Source organism: Lethenteron reissneri, chromosome 14 (genome assembly GCF_015708825.2).
Source record: "Lethenteron reissneri isolate LAM-NWPU_2019-01 chromosome 14, ASM1570882v1, whole genome shotgun sequence".
Taxonomy (NCBI): domain Eukaryota; kingdom Metazoa; phylum Chordata; class Hyperoartia; order Petromyzontiformes; family Petromyzontidae; genus Lethenteron; species Lethenteron reissneri.
In genome coordinates this window covers 11,002,912-11,030,488 of record NC_083792.1, presented here as the reverse complement: position 1 = coordinate 11,030,488, position 27,577 = coordinate 11,002,912, and the positions used below count along the sequence as shown (strand labels likewise).

The following is a 27,577-nucleotide window of genomic DNA, read 5'->3' as shown; positions in this document are numbered from 1 at the left end:
ATGGATTCTATGTATTGTCGTAAACACCCATAGCACAGTTGGAAGAAAATGGCTTCTACTTTCCTGTCCAAAGTAATTTTTTTTAGGATGGGGGGGGGGGATCTGATATCTATTGCACACCCCTCTACTTGACATCTGTAGAAAATATACAGATTGCTCCGAATCTGAAAAGTTGGGGAAATAGCTCCCTCCCCCACCTCCCCTGTGACTCAGCCTGTATCAACATTTAGTTATGCATTTTACAACAATTGGACTTTGAAGTGATCTCGGAAAAAACGAATTGTACTCTTGTACAGAGGTAATCATAAAATGCTTTGCCAGCAGTATCTCGCTGGCTGGGTGTGTGATATCCCCAGGGTTGTGCTTGAATTGCTTCGAATGCGGGGTGGTTTGTACCTCGTCGAAATACAGTGCATTCCAGTGGTTGATATAATTCGGACACGCCTAGCAGCAGCTGATGAATAAGTACTGCGATTCGTTGAGATATTTGGTAATGACCAATAAAACACTTTTTTTATTTCAAATCCTTGTCAGAGAGTCTTTATTGGTCTCTCATATGCAAAGATCACATCAAGCGCTATATGAGAAAATAAAACCCCTTTGAAATGGCAAGGTTAATTTTTACAACGTGTGAGTCAAGCTTATTAGCCTGTGGAGGCTTTTCCATTCAGTGGAAGAAAAAAAACAATAGGACGTTCAATAGACTGCCTAAGGAAAATATGCCGCGGGGTGAGTGATTGTAATGAGTGAATGTTATATACAGTAGACTTGAACAGAGCCCTTTTGATGTGATGGTCGCGTATGGTTGGAGGTGATGACTTTGGGACCTGAGGATTCTTCTACAAGGTGGATCAGGTGCCTTGAGAACCCCAACTGACCCCTAACATTTTTGCCCTTTGCATATTAATTTCTGTTTCAAATAAACTTTTACAAATATTACGTTTTAGACAATCAAATGAATATCACGAGACATCTGGACAACTCTGTACATCGTGGTACATCAGGTCGAGATGGTCTAGGTAATGACTGGTTAATTGACAGGCCTTGACCAACTGTATGGCTGATGTATTTCAAAAAAACCCGGTTGGCTTGCTAAGTAACCACCCCAGGCTTCTTTCCGAAAAGGACTTGCACCTAAACAATGGCGTTTAAAACGGTGTTAATGTTTGCAACAGACAATCCCTGTTTGCTCAGCTGCTGCTGCAACAGAAATGTAAACCCAGGTGTGCACTTACCTGAATAAAAAAAACAAAGTGGAAACAAAGACTGTACATGTTTCCAAGTAATAATGTACCGGCAATAGGTGAAAGTGTGAGTCAAACACGAATAGCAATGAATGAGTTTTGTGTTGCTTGGCTAGAACCGACTCCCTGTCTGCAATACTGGGCCTTGAGGTTAAGTGAAAAGAACATCAAATCCTACCTGATCATAAACTTCCTTCACATGTGCAACTATTAACTAAGAACACTGCCACTCAACAGTAAGAATATTCATTTTATTCAAATAATGTACACACAATTTACATGTTAATAAAGCAGAGTTTAAAGTAACAGGGGTTTGAACATGTTTACCATTAATATTCAGGTGGTTAGCAAGTACGTATTCACATTTAAATCGGAACTTTAAAAAGATTATTGTAAAGAAGTGTAAAATATAATTTTAGCATTTGAAAATGTTAATTGGTAATTGTACATAAGCATGTTAGTGATTTAAAGTTGATAAAATAGTTTTCACGTTGACCATTAAATAGTGTTTTTTGCCTTGGAAAAAATGGCTCAAAACATTTAAATAATGTACTCAATTTCGTTGATTGTTTTGTAAAAAAAATGGCTCCTTGTGTATCAATATAAAAGAATGTTGCTGAAGTGGAATTGAGTTCATGCAATGGCTTACTAATTCTAAATATTTATCATGAGTCGTGATATCTTGTTCCCAGAAGGATGCTACTTCAGTAGCTTTGTTGCATTCTGGTTGGATTGATTAATTCGAGATGTGTTCAGCTCCGCCTGCAAGGAAATGTCAAAGTTCAACCATCATTAGTTGTCATGTTCATCAAGCAGTATTTAGGATTGTATAATGAATTTGGACCAGTGCTACCCATCCATATATGTTTTGTTTCATGGCCCAGCAGATGCCATCACCACACTCCAGCATCTAATATTGTAACATGTCATAAAACAGAATAACTGGCATACATGCCAATAATAATATCAATGGCAATAATGTACCTGGGAAAGTTTCACCGAGTCTCTGCATTTGGATGTTTGACTAAGACCACAAATTAGTGTTTTGCATGTGGGAGCAAACAGGAGTAACTAAAGAAATCGACAATACAAGTTGATACTTTGCACTGCCATTTTCTGGCCAAACCTGGCGTCACCTATCCAAGTACGAACCATGATCATCGCTTCAAATAGCTTATGAACTCTGATGTGACCAGCACAAGCGTTTCACTAGGCCTGCATCAATTGACACCCTTTGCGCTTCAATAAATTTTCCAAATTGGGATCATGACTCAATTTAAATTTTTTTTTACATTTTTTGGGGCCGTTAGCTGTAATGGGGCCATGTGAACCTGTTGCATACATGGTATACAAAAACATTCTTATATACATGATTGAATACATGTACTGAGAATAAGAATCGATTGTCAGCAAATCGACAGCATTATACCTTTACACATGTTAATGTACTGTAACAATATTAATAAATTAAAAAATAAATGTTCATGGAAAATGCTATTGATACATGCTAGGCTAGTATCAAAACAGTACATTGATTCATCAATTGAAGGCAGGGGTTCAAGGGTGCACCAATAACTGATTCAGATATCACCAGCCACAGATGTTAGCCGTGGTCGAGAATCGAACTTGTGTTATCGGATTAATTGTGCAGTGTGCGGCCCGCTGGAGCATTCTCGCTCCTATAATTGTCAATTGTACTTTAATGCCTTTGGACTATGTGATAGATCCTTGAGATATATAATTTATGTTTGCGCAGCCAAACGTCCATTATTAATGGCATGTGCTGATGTTACGTGTTCTGAAGTTCTGCTGCTCCTCACCTTTTCATTCAGCCGTTCAAGCTGTGTATTCTGCTGGTCTAGCTCGTTGCCCATATTCAGAGCCATGTCTTTGAGATTCCCTATAATACCACCGATTTCTTGCAGGTTCCCCTCCATCTCATCCTCACGGTCATCATTGGTAATCCTGTAGGAGACAAGCAGGAGAGACGGGCCACAGTGACACAACCGTCAGGCAATAGCACCTGTAAGAAAACACTGCTAGCATCAGTACATTTATTTTACGTAACTTAATTTCACTATTTTTGGCTGAAGAGGCTCCCAGTATGTGGAACAAAATGTTGGACATCTGGTATAACCCTAAATAACTATCAAGTACTTTTTATGCATGTGCATTTTTTAAAGTCTGTTGCCATTTAAAGTGACTGAATGTTGGCCAATATAGGCACGGTTTCAATTCTGAAACAAGCCACACATTAAACCCCCCCACATCTCACTGTTGTCAAGTCCAGAATATAATTTACTGTGGATACAGAACATACAAAGTCACGTAGATATGGTCAATAGATATCCATGGCTCGCAAAGCCTGTTCTACCCAAATATTGTTGGTGAATGCTCATGTACAGCCCCTGTAAATCCACTTGGATGAAAGCTTACTTAAGCCTTGTCTGTCATGGGGGTTACTTGACCAAGTACACATAGCCTGGCACAAGCGCCATGGTAACGTCGCCACCACTTAGTGGCGAATGTCGGCTGTTGTTGTTGACGATACTTCACACTGGTTAGTGCGAGTTGGTGAAAGTGGAAAGCATAGAGGTTCCAACATTAAACAGTCCATTGGATTTTGCTTTACTGCCGTCTGTTGACAATGTAGCCTCGCAGCAGCCAACAATACATTATTTTGCATAATGGTCACCTATCCAATCACTATCCAGGCTCAACTCTACTGGATATTATTTCGATGGGCAAACATCATGGATGGTGGTAAAAATACGACGTGTCAAAAAACCAGAGAATAGTTGCTTGAACATTTTTCAATTGACAGCACTGAGTTGACTTGGCTTTGAATTGACCAATTCCTGGTTCACCCACAATCTCAGTAGTAACTGACCAGGTGGCTCAGCCGGAGAGCAAGCAGCTCGCAATCTTAAGGTTTTTCCACCATTGGAACCTCATTTGCCAGTAAAAAATATGATAATTGGATAATTGGTGTAAATGCTTACCCCGAGCTCTCATACTCTGATGGTGCATTGTCTTTGAGTTGTGCGCCTTTTGGCGTCATCTGGTCCAACCCATGTGAGACTAGGCTCTAAGGAAAGCTGTCTCGGGTGTGGACCAATCAACTTCAAGGATAGTGCACATTATCAGAGTTGTGTTCTTTGTTTGCATTTTGACTGCAAGTATTGTGGTCTATGCAAACATGACTCCTTGTAAAAAAGGTGTCAGTTTTGTTGCCAGATATAAGGGTAAAAAAACAATTATCAATCTTAATGTTGTGAGTTCAAATCTTGGTGGGGGGGGGGGGGAGATAATCAGCCCATCATACCTACGGGGTGTAAATTATAAAAATAAGTACCACTGTGGGGAAGTCAACAGTGGTTGCCCTAGGGATACTCATCCCCGCCATGGGAAATGTGGAATTTCCACCATTGGCTGAGGGCTGTTAACAAGAGAGAAGCACACCCTTTATGCTCATTTGAGCAGGAATTAACGGTTATACAATCACATTTGCACACCTTTTGATGAAAGGTCCACTGGCTTGAGGCTGGCCTTGTTGGCCTGCCTTGCCCGGTTGCTCAGAGACCACCTTTTCCTTCCGTATGGAGCCCCACACCGCCGGCTTGTAAGCACCTTTGTTGTCTATGCTCTTCATCCTGCGCATATCAAAGTAAGGTCTATTCGCTTCTCATAAGCACCGCCTAACAACTGCAGTGCATGGCTTACAATTGTAAAACATGAAGTGACTACAAAGGAGAATCTGCATAATTAGTGTGCAACAGTAAACATTTTAGTGGGTTAAAGAAAATGCATCATGAAAACAATGAAATGCTTAAACTTAAACAATTGCAATTACAGAAATATATTGAAGGCTAACAATGCCGATTTTAAACGATCACGCTTGAAACAGTTGTTAGATGGGCACTGAAGAAGAACTCACTCACTTGTTGCATGGGCAGATGCACAGTCCACAGCATTTTGACATCTGTCTAATGTGTTTCTCAGCCTCCTTCATGTCTTCATTTATATGATCCAAGCCCTGTTCAATTTTATCCAGTTGGTCCTGAAATATCAATATTAAATCAATTGAATAGAGACCGTGAACATGTTAATGAATGTGCATACATTGTACAATACTGTGCCTTAAATAGAAAGTTTTCAACCTAGGAATATTATCTGCCATAACATACAGATTGTAAACATGGACTCTGAAAAAGAACTTGGAGCAAAAGCTAAAACTTATGCAAATAAGCACGGAGAGACAGAAAGAAGAAGACGTGAACAACCACAAATTTGTTTCGATTTAAAGCTTTCGTACCTGCAGGAATTCATCTTCTTGGTTCTTTCGGTAAAGTCACGTAGAAGGGAAGTAATGAAATAATAATTATTATGTTTTATTTTTATTATTTTATTACTTCCCTTCTACGTGACTTTACCGAAAGAACCAAGAAGATGAACCACACATTTACTTTATATCGACTCTTAAGAAAAGCAAGCATGGGTGGGACACATTGCAAGAGGGGATGATGGCCAATGGACGAGAATAGTGATGGAATGGTAGCCAAAAGAGAAAATGAAGCCGAGAGGAAGACCTCCGTGAAGATGAATAGATGAAATCTGCTCATGCGTGAGGGTGAAATGGATTCTGGCATCATGGGACTGAAGGATGACAGCATGGAAAGACCTTGATCTGCTGGTTTATAGAACATGTATGATGAAGACTATGATGTTGTTACATGTTTAAACTTGATTCACACAGTATAAAAAAGCAAGTGGTATAGCTGCTGCTTGGAATCGTGGCATGATTTTAAGCAGATGGTCTTTCTTGAATATGGTGCCTATGCACTATTCAAAGACACAGTACCTCCTTGCTCATTCAGCATAACAAGTGTTTTAGCCCCAGTTTCTTGAGTCTGAAAAAAAGAAAGTTTATTGTAACCTTAAAAATTAGATGCATAAATTGCCTGTATTGATTAACCAACGTTTTTTAAGAACATAAATTATCACTCAATAGTTAATTTAAAGATTACAACATGCAATAACAATAAAGATGCTGCCAAAGAAATTACATTTAAATTTAGCTCATGTAATTATTTACAGTGTTTGAACTTGCATCAATAACACACATACTAAACTTGAATCTTTTTCTAAAATGTAATTCTTTAGCGGAGACACATCAAGAGTATTTTTTTAAATGAATTAATCGCGCATTAAAAGTCACTGGTCTATTTACATGGGCCGCAAGTACTGAGCACTGATGAATGGCTATTATACATAGGTTTATCTCTAAAGTACGGCAAACAATATAAAGTTTTTAATGCAAGTGCTAAATGTAATGTAATGGTGAGAATATTCCAACACTAAAGTATGTTTGAACATAAAATGCAGGAATCAATCACACAAACCATTTGGTGTGAAATGTCTTGATAAAATTAGAATACACTTGAAATGGTTCACCTTATATTTATCACGAAACTAAAAAACTAGTCGACATACAAATAATACATCATTTAGTGCCAAGAACTTAGTTCGTTGAATGGCTATGTAAATAGTCAGTGTAATCTAGTTACCACAATGTATGCCAATATGATTAATAATGTTTTTTAACATATTTTAATGAAATGCCTTTTACCTCAACCGCCATATTCCGCATCCGACGAGTAGCCTCCAATGACTGCAAAGAGAACACATTTAATGTAAAAAAAAAAATTGGGGTGGGAAACGAATTATGAATGCTGCACTGAAGGGACTTTATCAAAAGAAAACATTGATGCAATGAAAACTGCCTCTATGATAATGCGGTGATTTCGTTGCATTTACAATGACAAGTAACTGTGGGTGGGTAGATGTTGAGGCAGCGTTCAATGAAATTACATTCACATCTAAAAATATATTTGCTGCAAATATCGTTTGTTGCACCTCCAGGGAAATGTTATCTATCACTTATCGTTGTCAGCTATCAGCTACTCATCCGGTGCCAAGACTAATATAATGTAAATCTATTAAAGCGTATTGTCGTATCTGATATGCGAGTGACAAGACCACCCAGCAAAGTCATTAGTTACCAATGGAAGATATGGGGCCTAACCCAGCACTTAATAGAGAACACAAGCATACCGTCATATAATTTTACATCACAAAACATTGAAATGTGTTTCCCTGCATTCACTAACAATGTATTCTCCACAAAGCTCATGATTATTTTGTGTTAAATACTGTCATTTTTTGGCCCTTGTGCTTTTTTGCATTTATAATATCTTGGCGATGTATTTTCTTACAAAATGTACTTTAGTATATTACAGAATATACTTAAGACCAGAATCACATAACCCACTATGAACTATAGACAAAAACAAATGTCACTAAAATTGACATAACCTGGGAACCAAAGTAGAGTACTGTAGTCAAATTCCTCCATGAATGTGAAGGGGAGCACGATTGGTGAATCAAAATTGTGTTTATCCAAGATATTACTGCTGTTATCTGTGTGGCTATTGCTGAATAATAGGATACACGTCATCACTTTCAAGTCACTCCTCTTATCCACAGAAAGCCACGGTTAATATGAGAGACATTTGGGACTTCTGAGAGAACAATTCTGGCGAATTGCCCGATGATGTTGGATGTAATTACCAGCGAAACGTCATACTCAAAACTGTAAATGTTGTGGATTCACTCTTCAACACACCGGTGGGCTAAAGTAGTGAACTATTGTGTTTTGTCAACGTGACACTTTTTTGCTGATTGGCCGTGTCGGGTGGTGGAGAGTGACGACACATTTATAAATAACGCGATCTAACCCAAAAACTTTTATTATGAATATTATGAAGAACAATTCTGGTTACTTTTTATGAGCGGATAATATGATTTTCTGCAGATCATATCAGGAGTTCAGATAATAGGAACATTAAACAGGGGCACAGAAAAGACAAGTTTCACTGTACTGTATTGTAATAAGTAAAAACCAGAACTCAAAAGTTTCCCGCATGGCTGTACAACTGTGAACTTTGATGCACTATGCTGACGTACCTCATCGGTGATTTGGTTGGCTTTCACTTGTATGTTATACGAATCCTCATCCATGGTGGCTCAGAGGGTCTGAATTAATGGAACAAAGAAATGCACAGCGCGGATGTTCATCAATGCATTTTGAGTTAGTTTCAAAGCCCGAGGGGTGTGTGCAGCTGAACTTAAAATCTCAGTGTTGCTTTCCTCTCAGCTTTCCCCAATTCACTGCCTCCCATTGCAGACTTTAGCTCCAGTATACTTGACTAAACGATGTAGTTGTACCACCACAAAAATTTACGTTTGTTCCCACTGGCTGATAAACTCATTGGAATTAATATTGGTCTGGAAAGCCATTAGGCTGATAGACTAAAACATGTTTTTATTCGCATAGTTGTTCACAACAACGCATAACAAGTTTGTAAACAATAATGCCATTTAACTGATCACCTCCGTTGATGTCTGGAAATGAAACTACTATATCATCTACTCTGCCAACAGTTTAATTTTACGTCCTGAAATAGCCACTCACGTGGTTGTGAGATATGGCACAGGCTTGGGGAGTCGTTTAAAAGTGAATTGATCGTGGCTAATGATGGTGATAAAACGCCAACCGAGATCCCATGCGGCTGTCATTTTAACACATTTACGATAAACAGCGAGTAAGACAGATGGGGAGTTATTATTGTACCTGAGGACAAATGTTCCCCACCATAACGGTCTGAGTTGATTTCCATTCGGTGCAATGTTATCGAACCCCTACCCATTCAAATGTCCACACTTGACATGACCAAGTACTGTTACAGGCATTGGAAATGAACGCAGTTGTCTGCGATGGTGATATATAGGTCACAAGCCCCAAATATGTGGGCTCGGACCAATAGACATGTGAACAAGCTGGTTGCTGCTCTGAGTGCTAAAGTCACATGATACATTAGCACACAAATAACAATGGGACACTGCACTGCCTTAACACATTCCTGCGGGGGGAGCTGGTAGGAACGTTGGGTTGCTCGGTCAATGGCCAGGGTCAACGGCGGCGTGGTGTATTCCGCAAATATTCCCGACTGTGAGGGCGGACACAAGCCGGCGTGAGTAGGTTAAACATTGAGTTTTATAAGGGCACCACGGGGGTGACCAGCCCCTCCCCACCCAGCCCCACCCCTCCCACCCAGCCCCTCCCCACCCTCCCCACCCAGCCCCTCCCTGCACGACTGACGGACGGACACAATAATCCCCTGTGGGCTGGTGTAACCAGGAGGTTCCTACCAGTATTGAAACTTTCCCCTCCACGATGCGGGACTACATTCACATTTTATTAATTTAATTTGCATGTACAATGTGCACGTACAGTATAGTTTTTTACATCAAGGGGATTGTTCCACATTCACCTTGCTTGTGATCAGCACACGTTGATAGAGATCGGGAGCATAAATGTAAAAGCATAGAAGCACTGTCCAATAAAACATTGTCATTTTATGCACTGCCCCACAGCATAGCCCCTGACATACCCGTTGTGTATGGTGGTGGCCCATATAAGAACTTATCGGGCTCAAATGCTGCTTCAGTTTTTGAGATTTTACGATATTGGATGCATTATGGGCAATTTGACAAGAGGTCAAGAGGTCAACAACAATACCAGGGTGGTCCAGATGTCTCGTGACCCCCATTTAATAATCTAAAACTTTCTCTGTTTTTATGGATGCCAATTGGGTGAGAAAACAAATGTCCAGGGTCAATTAATTGGAGGTCACAAGACATCTGGACTACCCTGTACACTGCATGCTCATAATGTAGTATTGATGATAGATTTGATGCGTGTCTTTTTTAAATTGAGTTCTTCTTAAGCTTTTAACACCAAGGCAGCTACAAAAAAATGTGTTTGTAGTCGACACTGCTCTGGTGTAGACAAAGGGGGCTGTTTGGTTACTGTATGTTTCCTGCTGATCTTATAGTGCTGCCTCGACACAAGTTTTCCCAACACCCCGCAAGGGTTTCAGCTGCTTCCTGCCAAAGCCTTCTTCCCTTCCCCCTCACCCCACTCCCAGCCACTTCATTCATTAACCACGTGGGGGGCAACGATGTTAAACTTCAGAAATGGAACCTTTTTGCCAGTATCAAAAGTATGAAAAAAGTAGGTGGTTAATGCGGACACGATTCCTTGCAAATGGTTTTATTCGGTGTTTCAAGATGTTAATAACACCTCTTTGATGTGAAACTTTTAAGCGTCGAAAATGGGGGAGAAAAAATGTAGCGACGTAACAATGCATCGATGCATCTGCTGCTGTTGAGTCTAAGCATTGCATTCATAATTATTCATCATTAATTTTACAGTAATCGATGTTTTTTTAGATTCGTAGCATAATTCGGTGGCGACCCCTGCGGCCACTAGAGGCGCTGTCATTCACTGCAATGTTAAACTTTATTGTGTTGTGATCGAAACGTCGTGGTTTTTGTTTTTTATTTACTGAAAGAACCAAGAATGTCTACATTATAGACTGCCAGTACACTCACCCAGCTTAATAACCAGGCTACAGTTTACATTATAGACTGCCAGTACAGTCACTCCGATTAAGAACCAGGCTACAGTCTACATTAGTGTTTTTTTGATTTTTATTATTAAATGTTTATTATTTTTATTCACTTTATTATTTTTCTATCTACGTGACTTTACCGAAAACACCAAAGAATGTGAATTCCTGCAGTCACGAAAGTTTTAAGTCAAAAGTTAAACGATGACAGTACCGTATTTTAAAGCGCAAATTGTGGTGACAAATCGTGGTGCGTTGTGATCATCAACCAAGATCTATCCACTGCTGAATAAACGACTGCTAAAACCACCACGAATCATAATACTGTCTACTCTATGGGTTTGTAACTACACATTACTCTAGTGCTGGCCTGTGTTTCAAGTTAGAGGCAATATTAAGAGAGTAAAACACCTTTATAATCCTGTTAAGTAAACAAAGGTTGTGTTTATAAATCGTAGCTGCCGTCGAGAAATGTACAGCGCTGCATTGTAATGTTACGTTGATACTTTAAATTAACCACGTCTGTACAACAATTAAAATAATTGGGGGGGGGGGGGGTTAACACAGCACTGTCGTGTTATATTTTTGTTCATTTTTAACAACGGACTGGCAGGAAAAGTCATCTTAGTGATCGGCTCCATTGAACGACCAAATAAGTAATATTTTAAAAAACTTTTTTTAAAAACACGCTTTAATTAAATGTACCCTACTAGTAATGGAAAAACTCCACGACTCTATGAAGTGGCCCCGAAGCTTGCCATAACGTAAGGGACCGTGGACAATTAGACTCAAGGCGAAATATAACATCTAAAAAATTACGTTAAAAAATATTTATTTTTATATTTAATGATAGAATATAGTATTGTCATCAGTATGACATAAGTTTACCAAGTTTGCAGTCGATAAGACATTGGGAAGTGGTTTAAAATTTAGTTACAAGATTTGAGGATACAACAGACAGAATGAGTTTATCAAAAGCGTGTAAAAGAATGTTTTAAAATGTTTTAGATTTTTTTATGATATAATATAATCTCGTCATCAGTATGACATAAGTATACCAAGTTTGCACATTGGGAAGTGGTTTAAAATTGAGTTACAAGATTTGAGGATACAACAACAGAGTTAATAGAAATCGTGTAATAAAAATCAACAATGCTGGGATTGCTCCCACGGGGTGGCACGGGGGTTTCGTTTTTTCTTCTTCCATCCACCGCCTTCCCTCTGCCACATTTAGCAAATCCAATCGTGGAACTTTAAAACATTTGTTGGCTATTCCCAATGTCGCTGCGTTGGTCACGCTTAATGAACAAACAAACAACAATCGAACAGGACACACACTCGTCCAGAACACCCTGGTCCTGCAGAGTAAAACAAGACGACGTTTCGGGGCAATAGCCCTTCTCCATAGCGGGGTGTTTACGCAAATTCGAGCCTATAAATGTAAGGAAGCAGGGTTATGTTTTTTTGTGTTCAAGTTCAAGTTCATTTATTAGGTATAACCCTGTGAGCCATTCAGCTCTTGAATCGGGTGCAACCGCAACAAACCAAAAACATGAACAAAAAACATCTTAAAGTGAATATGTGACTAAGTGTGTAAGTCTTGTACAAACCCCAACCTTTCTCTGGAGTCCATGCCCTGAACGAGGAAGTGGTTGTTAGGATTTTTTTATTTCTTTGCAATGCAGTACCGCATGTAAGTGTAGCACTCAATTCGCACACGGCAATTGTGATATTTTAAAGGGTTTGTTTTGCATTAAGAGACAGCGAAAGCGACGGGGGAGGGGGGGGGGCAGTGCTAACAGCTGTCGTTTTGGTTGTAGCAGTCTAAAACAAAACCTTGACAAATATGCGAGGCATGTGTTCAGCATTTACCAATGATTTTTTTATACACAGTGCGTGTACTGTAGTATGATTTACGGTCATTTATACCCTTATCAGTTGGTACACTAGTAACCCATGATGTCCACATTGTTCTAGCGCTTACGAGTGTAAATACAGCGAGCATTATTGTTGTGTGGTCTTGTTACCAACACAATACAGTGGAGTAAGCATGCAAATCGTTCCTCAACTTAGCTCGTAAACGCAGTAAAAACCCCGACTTTTCTGCTAATCATCAACCAACCAATTTGTTGCTGATTGGGTGAATTATTAATTACATCGCAGTCCCAAGAGGGATGGTGAACGGCTTCGTGGAAGCTTTCATCCACGCAGTGGATTGTTCAAAAGCCACTCACTGATCATGATGATCATGATGATCATGATGATGATGATGATCATGATGATGATGATCATGATGATGATGATCATGATGATGATCATGATGATGATGATCATGATGATGATGATCATGATGATGATGATCATGATGATGATGATCATGATGATGATGATCATGATGATGATGATCATGAAATGAAACAAAGTTCAGACACTACTACTCTTACACGACTGGTATTCATTCTCGCCCTTAACACGCAGCCCATGCGTTACAACGCCACAAGGCACGGCAGCTGTTGAAGCAGCTGAAACTTTCATCACCACCAACCAGTTACACGTTCTTCTCTTGCCTATCTTTCTTCTCTTGCCTTTCTTTAACACCATCCGTGCCGCTGCCACACACACACTTCTTGTCTGACATTTCCCTACACTCATACATATACAAACAAGCGCGCACACCCTGCCCTGTTTAACGTCCGTAGGAAGGTTCAAAAAGCCACTCAACTTACCTTATTTTCTTTATTACGAAGAAGTTGCACGGTTAAGCCGTGTTTTTTTTCATTAAAAACCTCCTCGGGAATGGCGAGTAGCGGCAGAACGTCGTCTTGATGACTTAACACCGTAGAATGTGGAAGTTGTCGATGACTACGACGACCTAAGTAGCTGAGCCGGCGAGCGCGCACAGCCCACGGGAAAAGGGGGTGGCCGCCACCGTCCGAGGCACAGGAATTGTGTCAATGGGTGTGGGGGGGAGGAAGAGAAGAGATTACGCAGAAGCAAACAATAAAACCAAGTTGGAAATTCATCTTCTTGGTTCTTTCGGTAAAGTCACGTAGAAGGAAAGTAAAACAATAATAAAAATAAAAAATGTTTTTTTAAATTATTTTTATTATTTTATTACTTCCCTTCTACGTGACTTTACTGAAAGAACCAAGAAGATGAATCCCTGCAGTCACGAAAGCTTTAAATCGAAATTTAAGTTGGAAATTCCTGTGGCACACGCAACAAGGAAGAAACGCGTTGGTATGTTTTTTTTAACATAGCCGTCAATTCATGGAGGAATACCATGAGCCATGAAGCTCTTTTTCACAGATGTCCAGTCAACTAAACTCATTTTTTGACCACTTAAGGTCCACCGAACTCTAAAGCTCTTAATTCTAGATTAGAAGCTTTCGTGACTGCAAGGATTCATGCTCTGTTTTTTTCGGTAAGGTCATGTAGGTAAAAAAATTAATAATCACAACGTCGTGATTTAATTGAGTTGTTTTCATTATTTTGTTTTATTAATTGTTTTACCTACGTGACTTTACCGAAAAAAACAATATCTATAGCTCTTCTTGGTTCTTTCGGTAAAGTCACGGAGAAGGGAAATAATAAAATAATAAAAATAAAACCATAAAATAACATTCTCACGACGTTTCGGCCACAACACAAGCAGCCGTCCTCGGGTTCTATTGGGACGCTGTCTTTCCGACAGCCCTGTTCTTCACCTGAGGACGGCTGCTTGTGTTGTGGCCGAAACGTCGTGAGAATTTTATTTTATTAAATTTTATTTTAAATATTTTATTATTATTTTATTTTAATTATTTCCCTTCTACGTGACTTTACCGAAAGAACCAAGAAGATGAATCCCTGCAGTCACGAAAGCTTTAAATTGAAATATCTATAGCTCTTGTTTTTCAGAAGCAACACCCGGCCACAAATGATGAACCCATCGAAGTTGCTTTTCACGTGGATATGTATAGCAGCCGAATACTTATAAATGCACAGCTGTCAACCCCATAGGGTTTACCCCGTATTCTTGTACAGGGAATTTGAGTGTTGAGGTCCATACGGCGTACAGCCGTTTCAATAGAGGCAAAATAAAATTTTGTGTATATTTGTTGTGTTTCTCTCTTGTGATGGGACTTTGTAGGAAAAACGTTGAGATGTATAAGGGGCACGGGGTGACCACTAAGGTCTGAATTGGTCTGTAGTAAGACAGGCACTGATGTTTAAATTAACAACACGATTCAGTAACAACACGTTCTGGATCATAATTTTGCCCTTCCGTCTTCTGCTGGGAAAATACCAAACACATATTTTGGTTGTCTTCGATGTCGTTGTAAATGATGCGTTTGCATCTCCGCACGATTTAATAGAATTGTGATGTTTTGCTTCAGTTTCTGTTCGTGAATTATGGCTTACGTTGAAGAAGTGCAATGCAATGTGGAAGTTCCGGTTATTAATATTACTCAACCAGTTTTTTATTATTGTTGTACTCACAGCCTGTGGTCACTTACTAATTACATCTGGAAAACAGCGGTACACTATTTGTGTGACTGTTCCCGATAGGCTTGATAATCATCAGCCCTTGATCTGTCCACTGCTGGATGGCGGCCTACCCCACAAGCAGTCGTCACTTGATAACCCACTTCGTTGATAACCCACCTCGTTGGGTTCAATTTATTAAGGGGTCGTCCATAAATGACGTCACTCGATTTTGGACGATTTTTGCCCCCCCCCCCCTCGTCACGCGGCGTCACAAAAAGTCAGACCCCTCCCCTCTAAAATATAACGTCACAAAGCTCTGCCCTCCCCCCCAATAATTATGCTTCAAATCGCTTTAAACTATTGTCATTGTAGTGCGTATTTAATGTGGCGCTGCACTCTGATGTTGTCGGAGAAAACATTTATTAAAAAGTATATTTAATTAAGTAGAACGTGTTGTCTATATTCATTTAAAGTTGCGCATTTTGATGTGACGTCACGTTTCTCACCCCCCCCCCCCTCGTCACACATCGTCACAATTGTCTGACCCCCCCCCCCCCCTAGGTGCGTGACGTCATTTATGGACGGCCCCTAAGTCACAATTATGTTCAAGTCTAGAATCACAATTGTGTTTTTAACTGACATCTCTCATCCACACACAGTATTCCTCTTGTAGTATATCACCCTATTTATGCTTGGAATAGAATGGCAAACTCCAACATATTTCACAGGATGTTGATAAACAGTAGAACTGTAAAACAACGTAAGGTGATTAAATGGGGGTCACAAGACAGCATGACCATCCTGTCTTTACGTGTCTGTTCCGGACAAACTGCGGCCAGCTATGTAATTGCTCCACATAGGTTGTGGTATTCTGAAAAGTACCTAAAAGTACACTGCTTTTGACCACCGGTATCACAGTAGAACTGTAAAACAACGTAAGGTGATTAAATGGGGGTCACAAGACAGCATGACCATCCTGTCTTTACGTGTCTGTTCCGGACAAACTGCGGCCAGCTATGTAATTGCTCCACATAGGTTGTGGTATTCTGAAAAGTACCTAGAAGTACACTGCTTTTGACCACCGGTATCATAGGGGATTTTTGGTAGTGCATTTGAAAGTACAATACGTCTTATGAATTATGTATGCAACCATGTTTATTTTTATTCCTTCTGAGGTGATGACCAGCTGAGATATTGTAACTGAGAAGTGGAAAACGAGGGAATCGTCGGTGGAACTGAAATACTGGCACAGAAATACAGGGCACACATTTGCACTGTGTGTTGTTCCACAGCTTTAACTTTTTCCCTTAATTTCCCAGCATTTCCCTTAATGTAAATACAATCTTTTCAGTTTTGTTAATCCACTACTGGATGAGCCCCCCCCCCCCCAATATACTTTCAGTCATGGGGGTGGGGGGTGGGAGTTTGACCATACTGCACCACACTGGTAGACTGGGTTTGTGAGTGGATTGAATCAGAATCTTTGATTGAGGTGGGGGCAGGCATGAGTCAAAAATCAAACGGAGGAAATGTATGTTGGGTCACAGCCTGTGTGCTAACCAGTGGCATTGCTCCATCCCAACCGCCCTCTTCCTTACTGTGAAGTGCTTTTCCCTAAACGGCAGTGACATTGACAAATGTGTTGAGTGTTCATTGTTGTCGGTTGTTTTCGTGCTCCACTGCGAAAACAGCCCTCGCTGAATATTGTATGGGACCTTTTTTTGCTGGTATCAAAAGAATGAAAAATAGGCTTTATTTATCATTTCTGGCAATTATACAGGAAGTGTTTCGATGTTAAAACACAAAATACCGTAGATACATATCGCAAGGAACCAAGTCTGCATTAAACTACACATGCTTGTGAGAAAACGTGCAGTTTGAACGACGGTGCATACGTTATGACGTTCTGAACCGCCCTGCTGGACATCTGTGAAATAACTTCATAGCTCATCGGATTTCTCCAGGATAAATGAAAGTATGTTTGAGATGATTGGACACCTTCACAAAGCGGACTCTTGCAACGGCAACACTTTATTCGGAAGCGCTCTTCTGGGCAAGCTTTCTCGTATATCTGCAACAATGACCATGGGTTTAACACGTAGATCCCTGAAGTGTGAATGTGTCGTAATCCTCCACCACCCGACACAGCTAGTAAGGTTTGTCACGTTAACAAAACGCACAAATGAGTTACTACTTCAGCCCACCGGTATGTTGGAGAGTAAATCCAGAACATTTACAATGAGATACCACATCGACCATGAGACACCACACATTGGCCCTTCGCGTTTATTTAATAGGACACACGAATAGATTTGGAAAATCGAAATTACATAGCGCTAGTTTAACACGTAGGCTTTCGCTATAGGCTTAGTGCGGCCTGGAAGCGTATTATTAAATAAGATACATTACAATTACTTATAAGGGAAACAACCACTAACTGATTACTAATGTAGCATAATCACAATAAAACACATTCCAAATGATTACTAATCTACAACTCGCATCGTAACAATAGCCTGATTACTAATCTAGTATATAATTACAATCACTCCCCCCTGGAATCTTTGCACCTGATGAGTTAATGAGTTAATGATGACGTCACCCTGCTGCTGCTCTATATAAGAACGGGAGACACAGGAGAGCCTCACCATTCTGGCGAATTGCCCGATGATGCTGATTGCAATTACCAGCGAAACGGCGTACTCAAATTGTAAATGTTGTTGCTTCAACACACCGGTGGGCTAAAGCAGTGAACTATTTGTCTTTGTCAACGTGACACATTTTTACTGATTGGCCGTGTCGGGTGGTGGAGGGTTACGACACATTTATAAATAAACGCGATCTAAACCCAAAAATCGTTGATTATGAATACATAGCGCTAATTTGTGCCAACAACTCTTGAGCGTTTACAGTTACAAGATTTCAAATTTATCAGAGGTTAATTGCGAAAATCTGAACTCGTTTGGGTTTTAAACCTCCTCTCGCCTTTCCATACCTGTCAACCCCGTATCAGTGCCTACCTATTTACAGACCAATTTAGATCTTATTGGTCACAACTTCCCTTATAAATCTCAATGTTCATCCTACAAAGTCCCATCACAATGGAGAAACTCAAATACATTGTGAAGCCCGTTTTGAAACGGCTGTATGTCGTATGGACCTGAAAACTCAATTTCCCTGTTCAAGAATACGGGGTAAACCCTATCGGCTTCACAGCTATGCATTTGTAGTGTAGCACAAGTCGGAGACGTGGTACTTGCAGGATGCACCTTCTTTTATTGTAACACCCTTTGGTCGTTCACACACAGGATCGCCTCCTTTCTCGCTCCCGTTGCCGTACAACCCAGCCCAGACTCAACCCTAACCGCGTTGCATCGACGGCATCGACCGAGACAGCCAACAACTGTCCGGCCGCACAATTATCGAGTGAAGGCGGCAGCGACGAAGGCGGCGAAGACGACAGCGGCGACGAGACGAGTCCATTCCCAGAACCGGCAGCCTGGAGCTCTCGCTCTCCGCTGCTTTTATTCTACTTGGCGCGGCTGGCGCCTTCTTTCTTGAACTCACTAGCGGGTTCCAGGAGCTTCCCAGTGAGGTCTTTTGTGACCCTTGCCCAGTTCCTCAGCCCTGCCGGCACACCCGTGTATATGCTCGCCGGCGTGTGCGCTAACTGTTGGACAGCAGTCTGCGCTATGTCACTACACATAAGTATTTGGCTGCTATAAATATCCACGTGATAAGGCACTTCGATGGGCTATTATTTGTGGCCGGGTGTCGCTTCTGAAAAACGGAGCTATAAAGCTCGGTGGGCCTCACCCGGTAGAGTAAAAAAAATAGTTTTGTATGCTGGACATCTGTGAAAAAGAGTTTCAAACTCATCCAATTCCTCCAGTTCAAATATTACGATTATTTAGATAGATCTTATCACATCATGGGACCTCCTTTGCCAGTACCAAAATATGAGAATAGGTTTTCCCCTTTTTTCAACGGTTTTACTTAACTTGGCTCCTGTGTCGTGGTCAAATCTTGTAATCTACATTTCGTCCACTTCCCGTTGTCGAATCAATTCAAAATTTTGCACACGTACTCAGATCCGGTGACAATGCATGCCTGTATCAAAATCGACATTTTGTAGGGACGCCTTATTATTTATATATATATTTGTGTAGGTAAAAAACTCTGCGGTCCCTTAACTCTGGAATTGCCTCGCCCAAGAAGCACGCGCCACGTGTCTCAGGCGCGCCTGCTCCGTGTGAACGAGTTACGGGCACCCTCACTCCACACAAACAAAAGTTGTACATTGAAGATTAATTTATAAAGTAATCAATTAACTAAAGTAAGCCTTGATGTGGGAGCAAGCGCCGCATGATTGACGTACTTCTCGACCGTGAGTTAAACGAAGTTGTTAATAAAACAATTTTTTTAAGGAGTTTATTCTGGCAACAAAACAGGTGTTAAGATGTTAAAACACCAAACTGAAACCTTTTCCAAGGAATCATGTCTGCATTAACCACAATACTTGTGGTCAGAATGCAAACAAAAAACAACACTCTGATAACATATGCATTGTCTTTGAAACTGATTGGTCCACACCAGAGACAGCTTTCTTTTGAGCCTCCTAAAAAGCATGAAACCCTCTTCTCACAATTCGTAACACGTCACGCACCTGGATAACTGTGGATGACGTCACTCACGTAAACAATCTACAGTTCTACACAGTGCGTACAAAGTGGCGACATTGCGTCACGCCCGCACATTGGTCGTGACGTCATATTTCGCTTCCTTTTTAATCGCGCGCGCGCGCGATTGGTCACGCCCGCACATTCGTCGTGACGTCATATTTTGCTTCCTTTTTATCGCGCGCTCGCGATTGGTCGAGAGCGACTATTAGGACCACGTGGGCTGCGAGTTTGGGGGGGTGGGGGTGTGGGGTGAGAATAGAAACTAACCAATCGCGCGTCGAGGAGAGCCGCTGCCCGCCTGTGCGGACTGGGATATTAAAAGCACGCGGGCGGACGCGGCGTAGGCTCATTTGGCGGAGACAAAGCGAACGTGGGGAGCGGAGGCTGTAAGGTAACGAGCTGCCCCCCCCCACACACACACACACATCGCCTTGTTTTGCTGCTTGTATTCGTTTACGTGACGAGCGGATGGTTATGGGTCGTACAGCAGCGAGGTCTTGGTCCCCCCTTCCGTTCGGATACGGTGCTTCTATGAGTGGAAGGTGTAGCCGAGGTGACATTGGTCACGGCATGGCTTGTACAGTGTGTTTACAAGTATGCCAAACGCTTAGTCGATGCTTTCATCGATCGTGTGCCTATTCTCGTTTTAAAAAAATATATAAAGTAATGTAACGTCGCTCAAGCAAAGTTCGTTGAAACATCCTTTATTATTGTTAAGCCCCCTTTAATGCAATCGTGAATATACTGTACGAGATACGTTTCGCCGTTTAATCTTCCCAAGTGTTAAAATAAAGTCGTCGTGTCGAACCGACGTGTAACGCAACTGATTGAATCGACAGATCCGCTTTACGCGCGAATTATTGAGTTAGGGACCTTGCAGTAAATTTGGCACTTGACCTTTTGCCGTGCATTTGTGCTCGTTTTATTTTTAAAGTCTCCTTTAATTCGACATTTTAACGCTTCACAACCTCCCCACACACAACAACAAGATGGACGGAGTTGCAAGATGGAGGCACGCGTTAGAATCCGTAGCGCGGATGCGCGCGCCCTCCGCTTCTTCCCCGCTCCTCATTGGTCCCACCGTACCCCCACGTGACGCACGCGGAGCCAATGGCGTTGCTCGTTAAACACGCGGCTTGCCTGTGCGAGCTAGGGAATGTAAAGCGTGAGGGGTGCACGTGAAGCCCTCCTGGCGCAGTTGATATTGCAATGGGCCCCATGTGCGTGTTGGGATTGTTGTAAATAAACTTGCTCTTAAAGGTTCTGAGTTGTAAGTTGATATATGGAGGGGATTATCACGAGGCTCGCTCTCGCACCTCGGGCTGTGTCGAGGTTAATGTCACTTTATGGAAGTTGGGCAGCTCGTAAGGGCCGACATTTGCTTGAATTTTTAAGTAAAGATTTCCTCCCGCACTGTAAAATAACAAGCCATGTCCAGCTGTGGCTCAGGCCATAAATAAGTCGTCCGTCTATTAACGGCGTGTCGGCATGGGTTGTCGTTTGATCCTACATCGTCACCCTGGATATGAAAAGTTATGTCCATGCGGCCGGGTTCATATGGGGCAGCGTGTCAATCATTGCGCCATCGCGACCATATTGCCATTGTACGCACGGAAATTATCGTCATTTAAGTGCAACGAATTTATCGATTGGTTTATTTTACGAAACGCAAACCATTTGTTTGAAAAGTATCCGGTTCCCCTCCTTTGCCACAATTAAGTTATATAACTCAAGTGCAGAGTGACACCCACAGATTAATGCAATGACGTCAAGAATACAGTATTACACTGCAGAATAATATCGGGTTTTTTAGACCTTAACAGTATAACATTTCGTACGATTTTACATTCGTGTCCGTTATGTTAGTCGAATTTACAACAAATTTTAACCTAGATAAATGCGTTTGGGCAACTCCACATGCCAGTAGGCCGTAATAATACTAAGCTGGTGTTAGCAAATAAAATGACTCCCATGTTCTCGGGGTAGTAAATATCCCAACGGTCAATACACATGAAGCAATGTTCCTTGCACAACTTTTATCCAGACTTAAGAAATTAACACATTGTAAGGAATTATGATAATAAATGCTCGCTTTGGAATATCTTGACAATTTATGAACCAATGTATGTTGGGATGCAAGCTGCATTGGCATTACTTATTTTTTCTACTTACGTGACTTTACCGAAAGAGCCAAAGAGTATTACTTGTAACCTTACAGCATATGGCTTATGGTTTTCTAACCTCCTTGTTTGTTTTGTTTCCAGGATTTTCATAGGTTAGTCTTGTGCCAGCTGTTAAACATGAGTTCATCCAGTCGAGTTTTCATTGCGCGCCTGGGGCCACATGTCAGGACCAAGGATGTGGAGAAGTTTTTCAAGGGCTACGGAAAGATCCGAGACATTGACATCAAAGCAGGGTTTGGGTTTGTGGTAAGTTGACGAAGTCGTTGTGGGTGGAACAATTGTAGCAGGTATTTTATCAACTTGCAGGCAACAGAGTGCAGCAAAGTCCATTGTGCTCTCAATGTCTGTGCTCCCTGTCTTCAACCCGCACAGAATGGCGCAGTGAAGTATGGTCTAATAACCCCCGTGGCCCGCACTTTGTGTGGAGGCCAACAGCGGAATAACAGAGCTGTGCCTGTACATTTTCTAACAGCGTTGCAATCGCTAAAATATAGTAAAAAATGTTGCTTAAAATAACTTTTGTTTAATATTCATCTTTTATTATACAGCATGTCATGCACCAATCATCTAAAATCTGCATGTTTGTCTTTTACAGGAATTTGATGATTGCAGAGATGCAGATGATGCAGTCAGTGACCTGAATGGCAGGGAGCTAAACAATGAAAGGTTTGTTTATTGCTCTTATCTTGTAGATGGATATTGGACTATATAAAGTTGCCTCGTGTGATGGTGTCTCAACAGTGAAAGTTGCTGTTGTATGTCAATAACTGGCATTTTTTTTTTATTATTCCATGGAGCAATAGACCCTGATTCAGTAGGGGCTTTCTTGGTTTTGAAGAATGACAGAGGCATTTGTATTGCTTGATTGGTCAACTTGGGAGTCGGCCTAAGCAAACAGTACTAGTTCAAATATGGAAAGAGGTTTAGCTCTGACCATTAACTTGTTAGGCTTCCATACAGCTCATTAAACACTCGTGAAGATAAAATAAAGCATTCAGGTGCTTGCTGTTTCCTAACTCATACTCTTAGGTTTTTTCGGTAAAGTTACGTAGGTAAAAAATAAAGTAAAAAATTAATGAAAGTAATAATAGAAATAAAATAATAAATCACGACGTTTTGGAGGCAACACACAAGTCTCCGTCATCAGGTGGGACCGTCACAGCTAGATTTACTGTATTAAGTATCAAGTAAATCTAGCTGTGACAGTCCCACCTGATGACGGAGACTTGTGTGTTGCCTCTGAAACGTGATTTATTATTTTATTTCTATTATTACTTTTTTAAATTTAATTTTTTACCTACGTGACTTTACCGAAAAAACCTAAGAGTATGAATCCTGGCAGTCACGAAAGCTTCAAATCTAGAATGTTTCCCAACTCGCTTTTGTTTGGTAGAATGACAGTGGAACACGCTCGTGCTCCCCGGGCTCGCGGAGACCGCATGGACACGTTCGTGCGCCGGCCCTCGGGCCCTCCGCCCACCTACCGCCCTCGTGGAGGAGGCGGAGGAGGAGGAGGACCATCGTCCAGCTCTGCCAGGTAATGACCATCATTTGTTCCCTCTTAAGTGGTTTTGTGTTTATTTTGCTGTCGTCCCCGCTCCCGCATCTCCGATTAGAACGGTTGGCGACGTACGGTGTGACAGAAGTTATATATTACAGTGTAATTTCTTTTTATCCAAGTCATCGTGGGTAATATGCTCTTATTCAATTGGGTGCACCTGTAATGTGGCATTTTATTATCAAATGCCATATTCTCAAAATCACTCCCACCCTGCTCTTTTCGAAATTTTAAGAAATATAAACATTACCATTATGTATACGTATTAAGCCTTGTTTTACAATGTTGTCCCTCCACCTATTTGTTTCATTTGCGTAGTTTACCCATCTATACATCTTTTAACAAGAAGATCTAGAGTGACGTTTCAGGTTTGTGATTTTTGATTGTGCTGGTTTTCTTACAGTAGTGGTGGCAGATATGGACCTCCAAGCAGGACCGATCATCGCCTGGTTGTCGAGAACCTGTCTTCTACTGTCAGTTGGCAGGTATAACTAATTGTCGAACGATTCTTTGAATTTTAGAAATGTTTGAAACTTAAGAAATATTGCTAAATGTAACTATGAACTTTGTAATTAAAACATGATTGCTTTAAAGATGAAGAAACAATAATTTTATTAGTATTTATGAAATACTGATTTTTGTGTTTGTGAAGTGCATTTAATGTAAAATGTGAAAAGTGTTATATTTTTGATTGATGACATGTGATTGTAACCAATGTTTTATAACCCTTTTACCTAGCAGCCTCGCTCTGCATGGCTGCGCTAATTTGCAGGTTTTTCGCTAAAATGTGTCGGATCCACCGGGCAAGGGTCGTGCGGGTCGTTGGTTTGGCCACGTCGCTGTCGCGGGGTTGGTCCGATCAGGGTCTCCAGAGGTCCACAAATTGCTCCTAGTCGGATGGCGTCCCGAGCAGCGGAGAGGATCGTGCCTAGCGTTACTGGAGTCGAGAGGGGCCTTTGCCTGGGTCTGCTCGTGCGGTTCGAGGTGGTTTCTGGCTCCTTGCTGGCATTCCGGCCGGCGGTAACGGGCAGAGTAACGCGTCATCCGGCGAGGCGGCGTCCCCGAGGAGCAGAGTCCCTCTCCCGCGGGCGAAAGTGCGTGTCTTCGGTCAAAGGGGTCCTTCGTGTCATACGTGCTCGTGTCAGGCTAGTGGTGGTCCGTTGGCCATCCGGAACCTCTTTGTGGTCCTGTCTGGGTATGACATCCACATAATGTTTTTTTTATTAAACTTCTTGCTCTCATACAATTCTAACAATTGCATTTTTCATGTAAATTTTTGTGCAATCATTAACATGCTGAAACACATTTCTCTTTGATAAATGTGATTTTGATGGGAAATGTTTTGGCCCAGTGTCAAATACAGAGAATTTGAGCATCTTGTGTGGTGTCATTGCAGGATTTGAAGGACTACATGAGGCAGGCTGGCGAGGTCACCTTTGCTGATGCTCACAGGATTCATCAAAATGTTGGGTAAGTGGTCATAGATGGATTAAAAATAATACAATTTCAGTTGCCATAACGTCTTGGCATAAGGTGATAAATTATGAATCATTTTTTTTATATTAATATTTCATTTTTTGTCTTTCTACAGAGTGGTGGAATTTGCTACAAGAAATGACATGAAGAATGCTATTGACAAGCTTAATGGAAAGGAGATTAATGGAAGAAAAATAAAGCTTGTTGAAGAAAACAAACGCAAGAGGTACGTATTGAACCTTGCATTTATCAGAACATTGCCGTTCACAGACGAATGTAAGATTTATAACATGGAGTTGTGGTCGGTTATCGTCGGCTGACACCTTGTGTATTTGTGTGCGATTCTTGTGCAGCTCTCGTAGCCGCTCCCGCTCGAGCAGATCTTCCCGGTCTGATAGCCGCTCCCGGTCGCGCTCCCGCAGCTCCTCGCGCTCCCGCAGTCCCCGACCATCCCGTCGCTCCCCACCAACCCGGCGTTCCCGGAGCCCCCAACCGGCAAAGCGCTCTCGCAGCCCTCCGCCGAAGCGGGGGAGTGGCAGCAGATCGCCCCCCGCCGCCGACCAAGCGAATAATAAGCCGAAAAGTTTGACTGTTCCGTCGCGTTCCCGCTCTGCTAGTAGTGGAGAATAGTTTTTGAGTGTGTGGTTGTGAGCAGGGGGTTGCTTGTGTGTGGGTTATGTACATTTCGGGGTCTGTATTCTGAGCACTATGTTTAGGTTGTTGGAGTCGATTCACACGAGACAATTTCCTGATATCAAAACATGCAGCAAATGTCAGCGCCTCCTTAACAATGAACCATTTGAAAATGTTTTCCTTAGAAGTAAGTAGGCCTGGTATTCGGTCCAGTTTCATATTTATAAAGTAAAAATATGAATTGACATTTTTAAATATCCCTCCAGACAAACTGATGGGTAAATATTAACATTGTTCATTGCAAAGAGCTGTTATTTGCTGCATTAAAGGCGACATTAACCTGGAATTTTGTACAGATTCTTGTTTTGGTATAATTTTCTTTTGTGAATATGCCAGTAGATATTTGACATGTACGTCAGTGGATGCGTTTGTGCATCGCATGCACATAACTCCTTGAGTTATTGCCGTCGCATTTTTTATTAACACAATGTTATTTGTGTATATTTTCATTTATGAATAAAAGTGCATGCGTCAACTGTAAAAAGTTAACCTTGCCTCTCTGGTCCTGTTAATTATTAAGTCTTGTAGTTTTATAATTTTGATTTACAAAATGTTAATAAAGTCAATTACATTCCTTTTCATGTGTTCTGTCACGTGAGTGGTGCACAAGTAATGGAGCGAAAGAACCAAACTTCTTTGTGGATTCTATCTTGATTAGAAGCTTTCGTGACTGCAGGATTTCATACTCGGGTTCTTTCGGTAAAGTCACGTAGATAGGAAAATAAATAATAGACGTGATCAACCAGGTAAAGTGCTAACTGTTGAGTTAGCCGACTTGCGTTGCATTACATTTCTAAATTTTCTTAAGTGTACCTATGCTTCCTTGTCACATTTCTCTTTCACACAAGCCCTCTTTGCATTGTATCCCCACCCTCTCGCCCCTTTGCGGCCTCCCCTCTATATAATGCCTTGTAACAGAGGCATGTTTCACCTGAGGACGATTGCTTGTTGCGACCGAAACGCCGTGATTTATTTTCCTACGTTATGTGTGGATTACAATTTGAAATTCAATTCGATGCTGTGAAAAATGTCCAAAGACCGTACAAGCTCGTGAAAAATTGGGAATGCCCCCACATTTCCTTTGCATGAACTAAAAGCCAAACCAATTTTTATGGGTGCGGGGTTAAAATGGCTCCAGCAAAATGTGACGTTTTATTTTCCAAGCCAAGCGTGTTGCCACCCATAGACACGGTCAATGAGGGATTCTTGAAAAAAAAATATTTTCTCTGTCTAGTTTAACCTTTAATGTTAGCTACCAATGTGGTTTGGGACGGAAATTAGGATAAAATGGCTAGTGTTTAAGCATTTGATTTATTACAATTAAATGCACATTGGTAAAAAATTAAGACCTCTAGTCTTATGAATACACAGGAAACTTACGTTAAATTACCACTAGGTGTCACTAAACAGTCTATTCAAGTAACTTAAATGGTAAGAATATGGTATTTGTCAGTACGGTAATTTCGGGATTGGTATTTTCTTCCATCTCGGGTTGAATTCTTAAAACATTGGAATTCACAAGAGCCGGTAATGAGATGTGTATTTTTCTTGCAGGACAATTTTAACTTTTTCACAACCTTACAAACACCTTTTTAACTGTAATCAAACTTAATTAAACCCAATTCAATCAACTTAAACGGACAATTCAACAGGAAGTTAAAAGAGGCAGGAGAAAAAAACTCCCCTGTTCCTGTTGCCATGTCCTCTCCAAATTAAAAATTCCAAACTCGGCTCACGT

The 27,577-nt window shown here is 41.2% G+C and overlaps 2 protein-coding genes across 3 annotated transcripts; one reads left to right on the top strand and one right to left on the bottom strand.

Moving 5' to 3' along the window:
* Positions 1-1,480: 1,480 nt before the first annotated feature.
* LOC133342388 (synaptosomal-associated protein 23-like) lies at positions 1,481-13,696 on the bottom strand. Its single transcript, XM_061551527.1, has 8 exons — positions 13,504-13,696; positions 8,271-8,339; positions 6,874-6,915; positions 6,107-6,154; positions 5,186-5,304; positions 4,760-4,897; positions 3,065-3,209; positions 1,481-2,006 (listed from the first exon to the last, which is right to left on the bottom strand). The coding sequence occupies exons 2-8, from the start codon at positions 8,322-8,324 to the stop codon at positions 1,944-1,946; spliced, it is 609 nt and encodes a 202-aa protein (XP_061407511.1). The 5' UTR covers positions 8,325-8,339; positions 13,504-13,696; the 3' UTR covers positions 1,481-1,943.
* A 6,485-nt stretch (positions 13,697-20,181) lies between these two features.
* On the top strand, positions 20,182-26,415 carry SRSF5 (serine and arginine rich splicing factor 5). Of its 2 annotated transcripts, none has more exons than XM_061551526.1 (8): positions 20,182-20,320; positions 22,194-22,358; positions 22,708-22,778; positions 23,506-23,649; positions 24,077-24,155; positions 25,067-25,140; positions 25,262-25,372; positions 25,500-26,415. In XM_061551526.1, the coding sequence occupies exons 2-8, from the start codon at positions 22,230-22,232 to the stop codon at positions 25,774-25,776; spliced, it is 885 nt and encodes a 294-aa protein (XP_061407510.1). In that variant the 5' UTR covers positions 20,182-20,320; positions 22,194-22,229; the 3' UTR covers positions 25,777-26,415. The 2 variants fall into 2 exon arrangements, with proteins under 2 accessions (XP_061407510.1, XP_061407509.1); XM_061551525.1 differs by having other exon boundaries at positions 24,074-24,155.
* Positions 26,416-27,577: the final 1,162 nt, after the last annotated feature.

Excerpts from the sequence above, each read along its gene's own strand:
- SRSF5 (XM_061551525.1), top strand. The coding sequence starts at position 22,230 with ATGAGTTCATCCAGTCGAGTTTTCATTGCGCGCCTGGGGCCACATGTC. Across the intron at positions 22,359-22,707 it reads AAGCAGGGTTTGGGTTTGTG|GAATTTGATGATTGCAGAGA; the intron begins GTAAGTTGACGA and ends TGTCTTTTACAG. Across the intron at positions 25,141-25,261 it reads AGGATTCATCAAAATGTTGG|AGTGGTGGAATTTGCTACAA; the intron begins GTAAGTGGTCAT and ends GTCTTTCTACAG.
- LOC133342388 (XM_061551527.1), bottom strand. The coding sequence starts at position 8,324 with ATGGATGAGGATTCGTATAACATACAAGTGAAAGCCAACCAAATCACC. Across the intron at positions 6,916-8,270 it reads CCAACCAAATCACCGATGAG|TCATTGGAGGCTACTCGTCG; the intron begins GTACGTCAGCAT and ends TTCTCTTTGCAG. Across the intron at positions 6,155-6,873 it reads TGCGGAATATGGCGGTTGAG|ACTCAAGAAACTGGGGCTAA; the intron begins GTAAAAGGCATT and ends TCTTTTTTTCAG.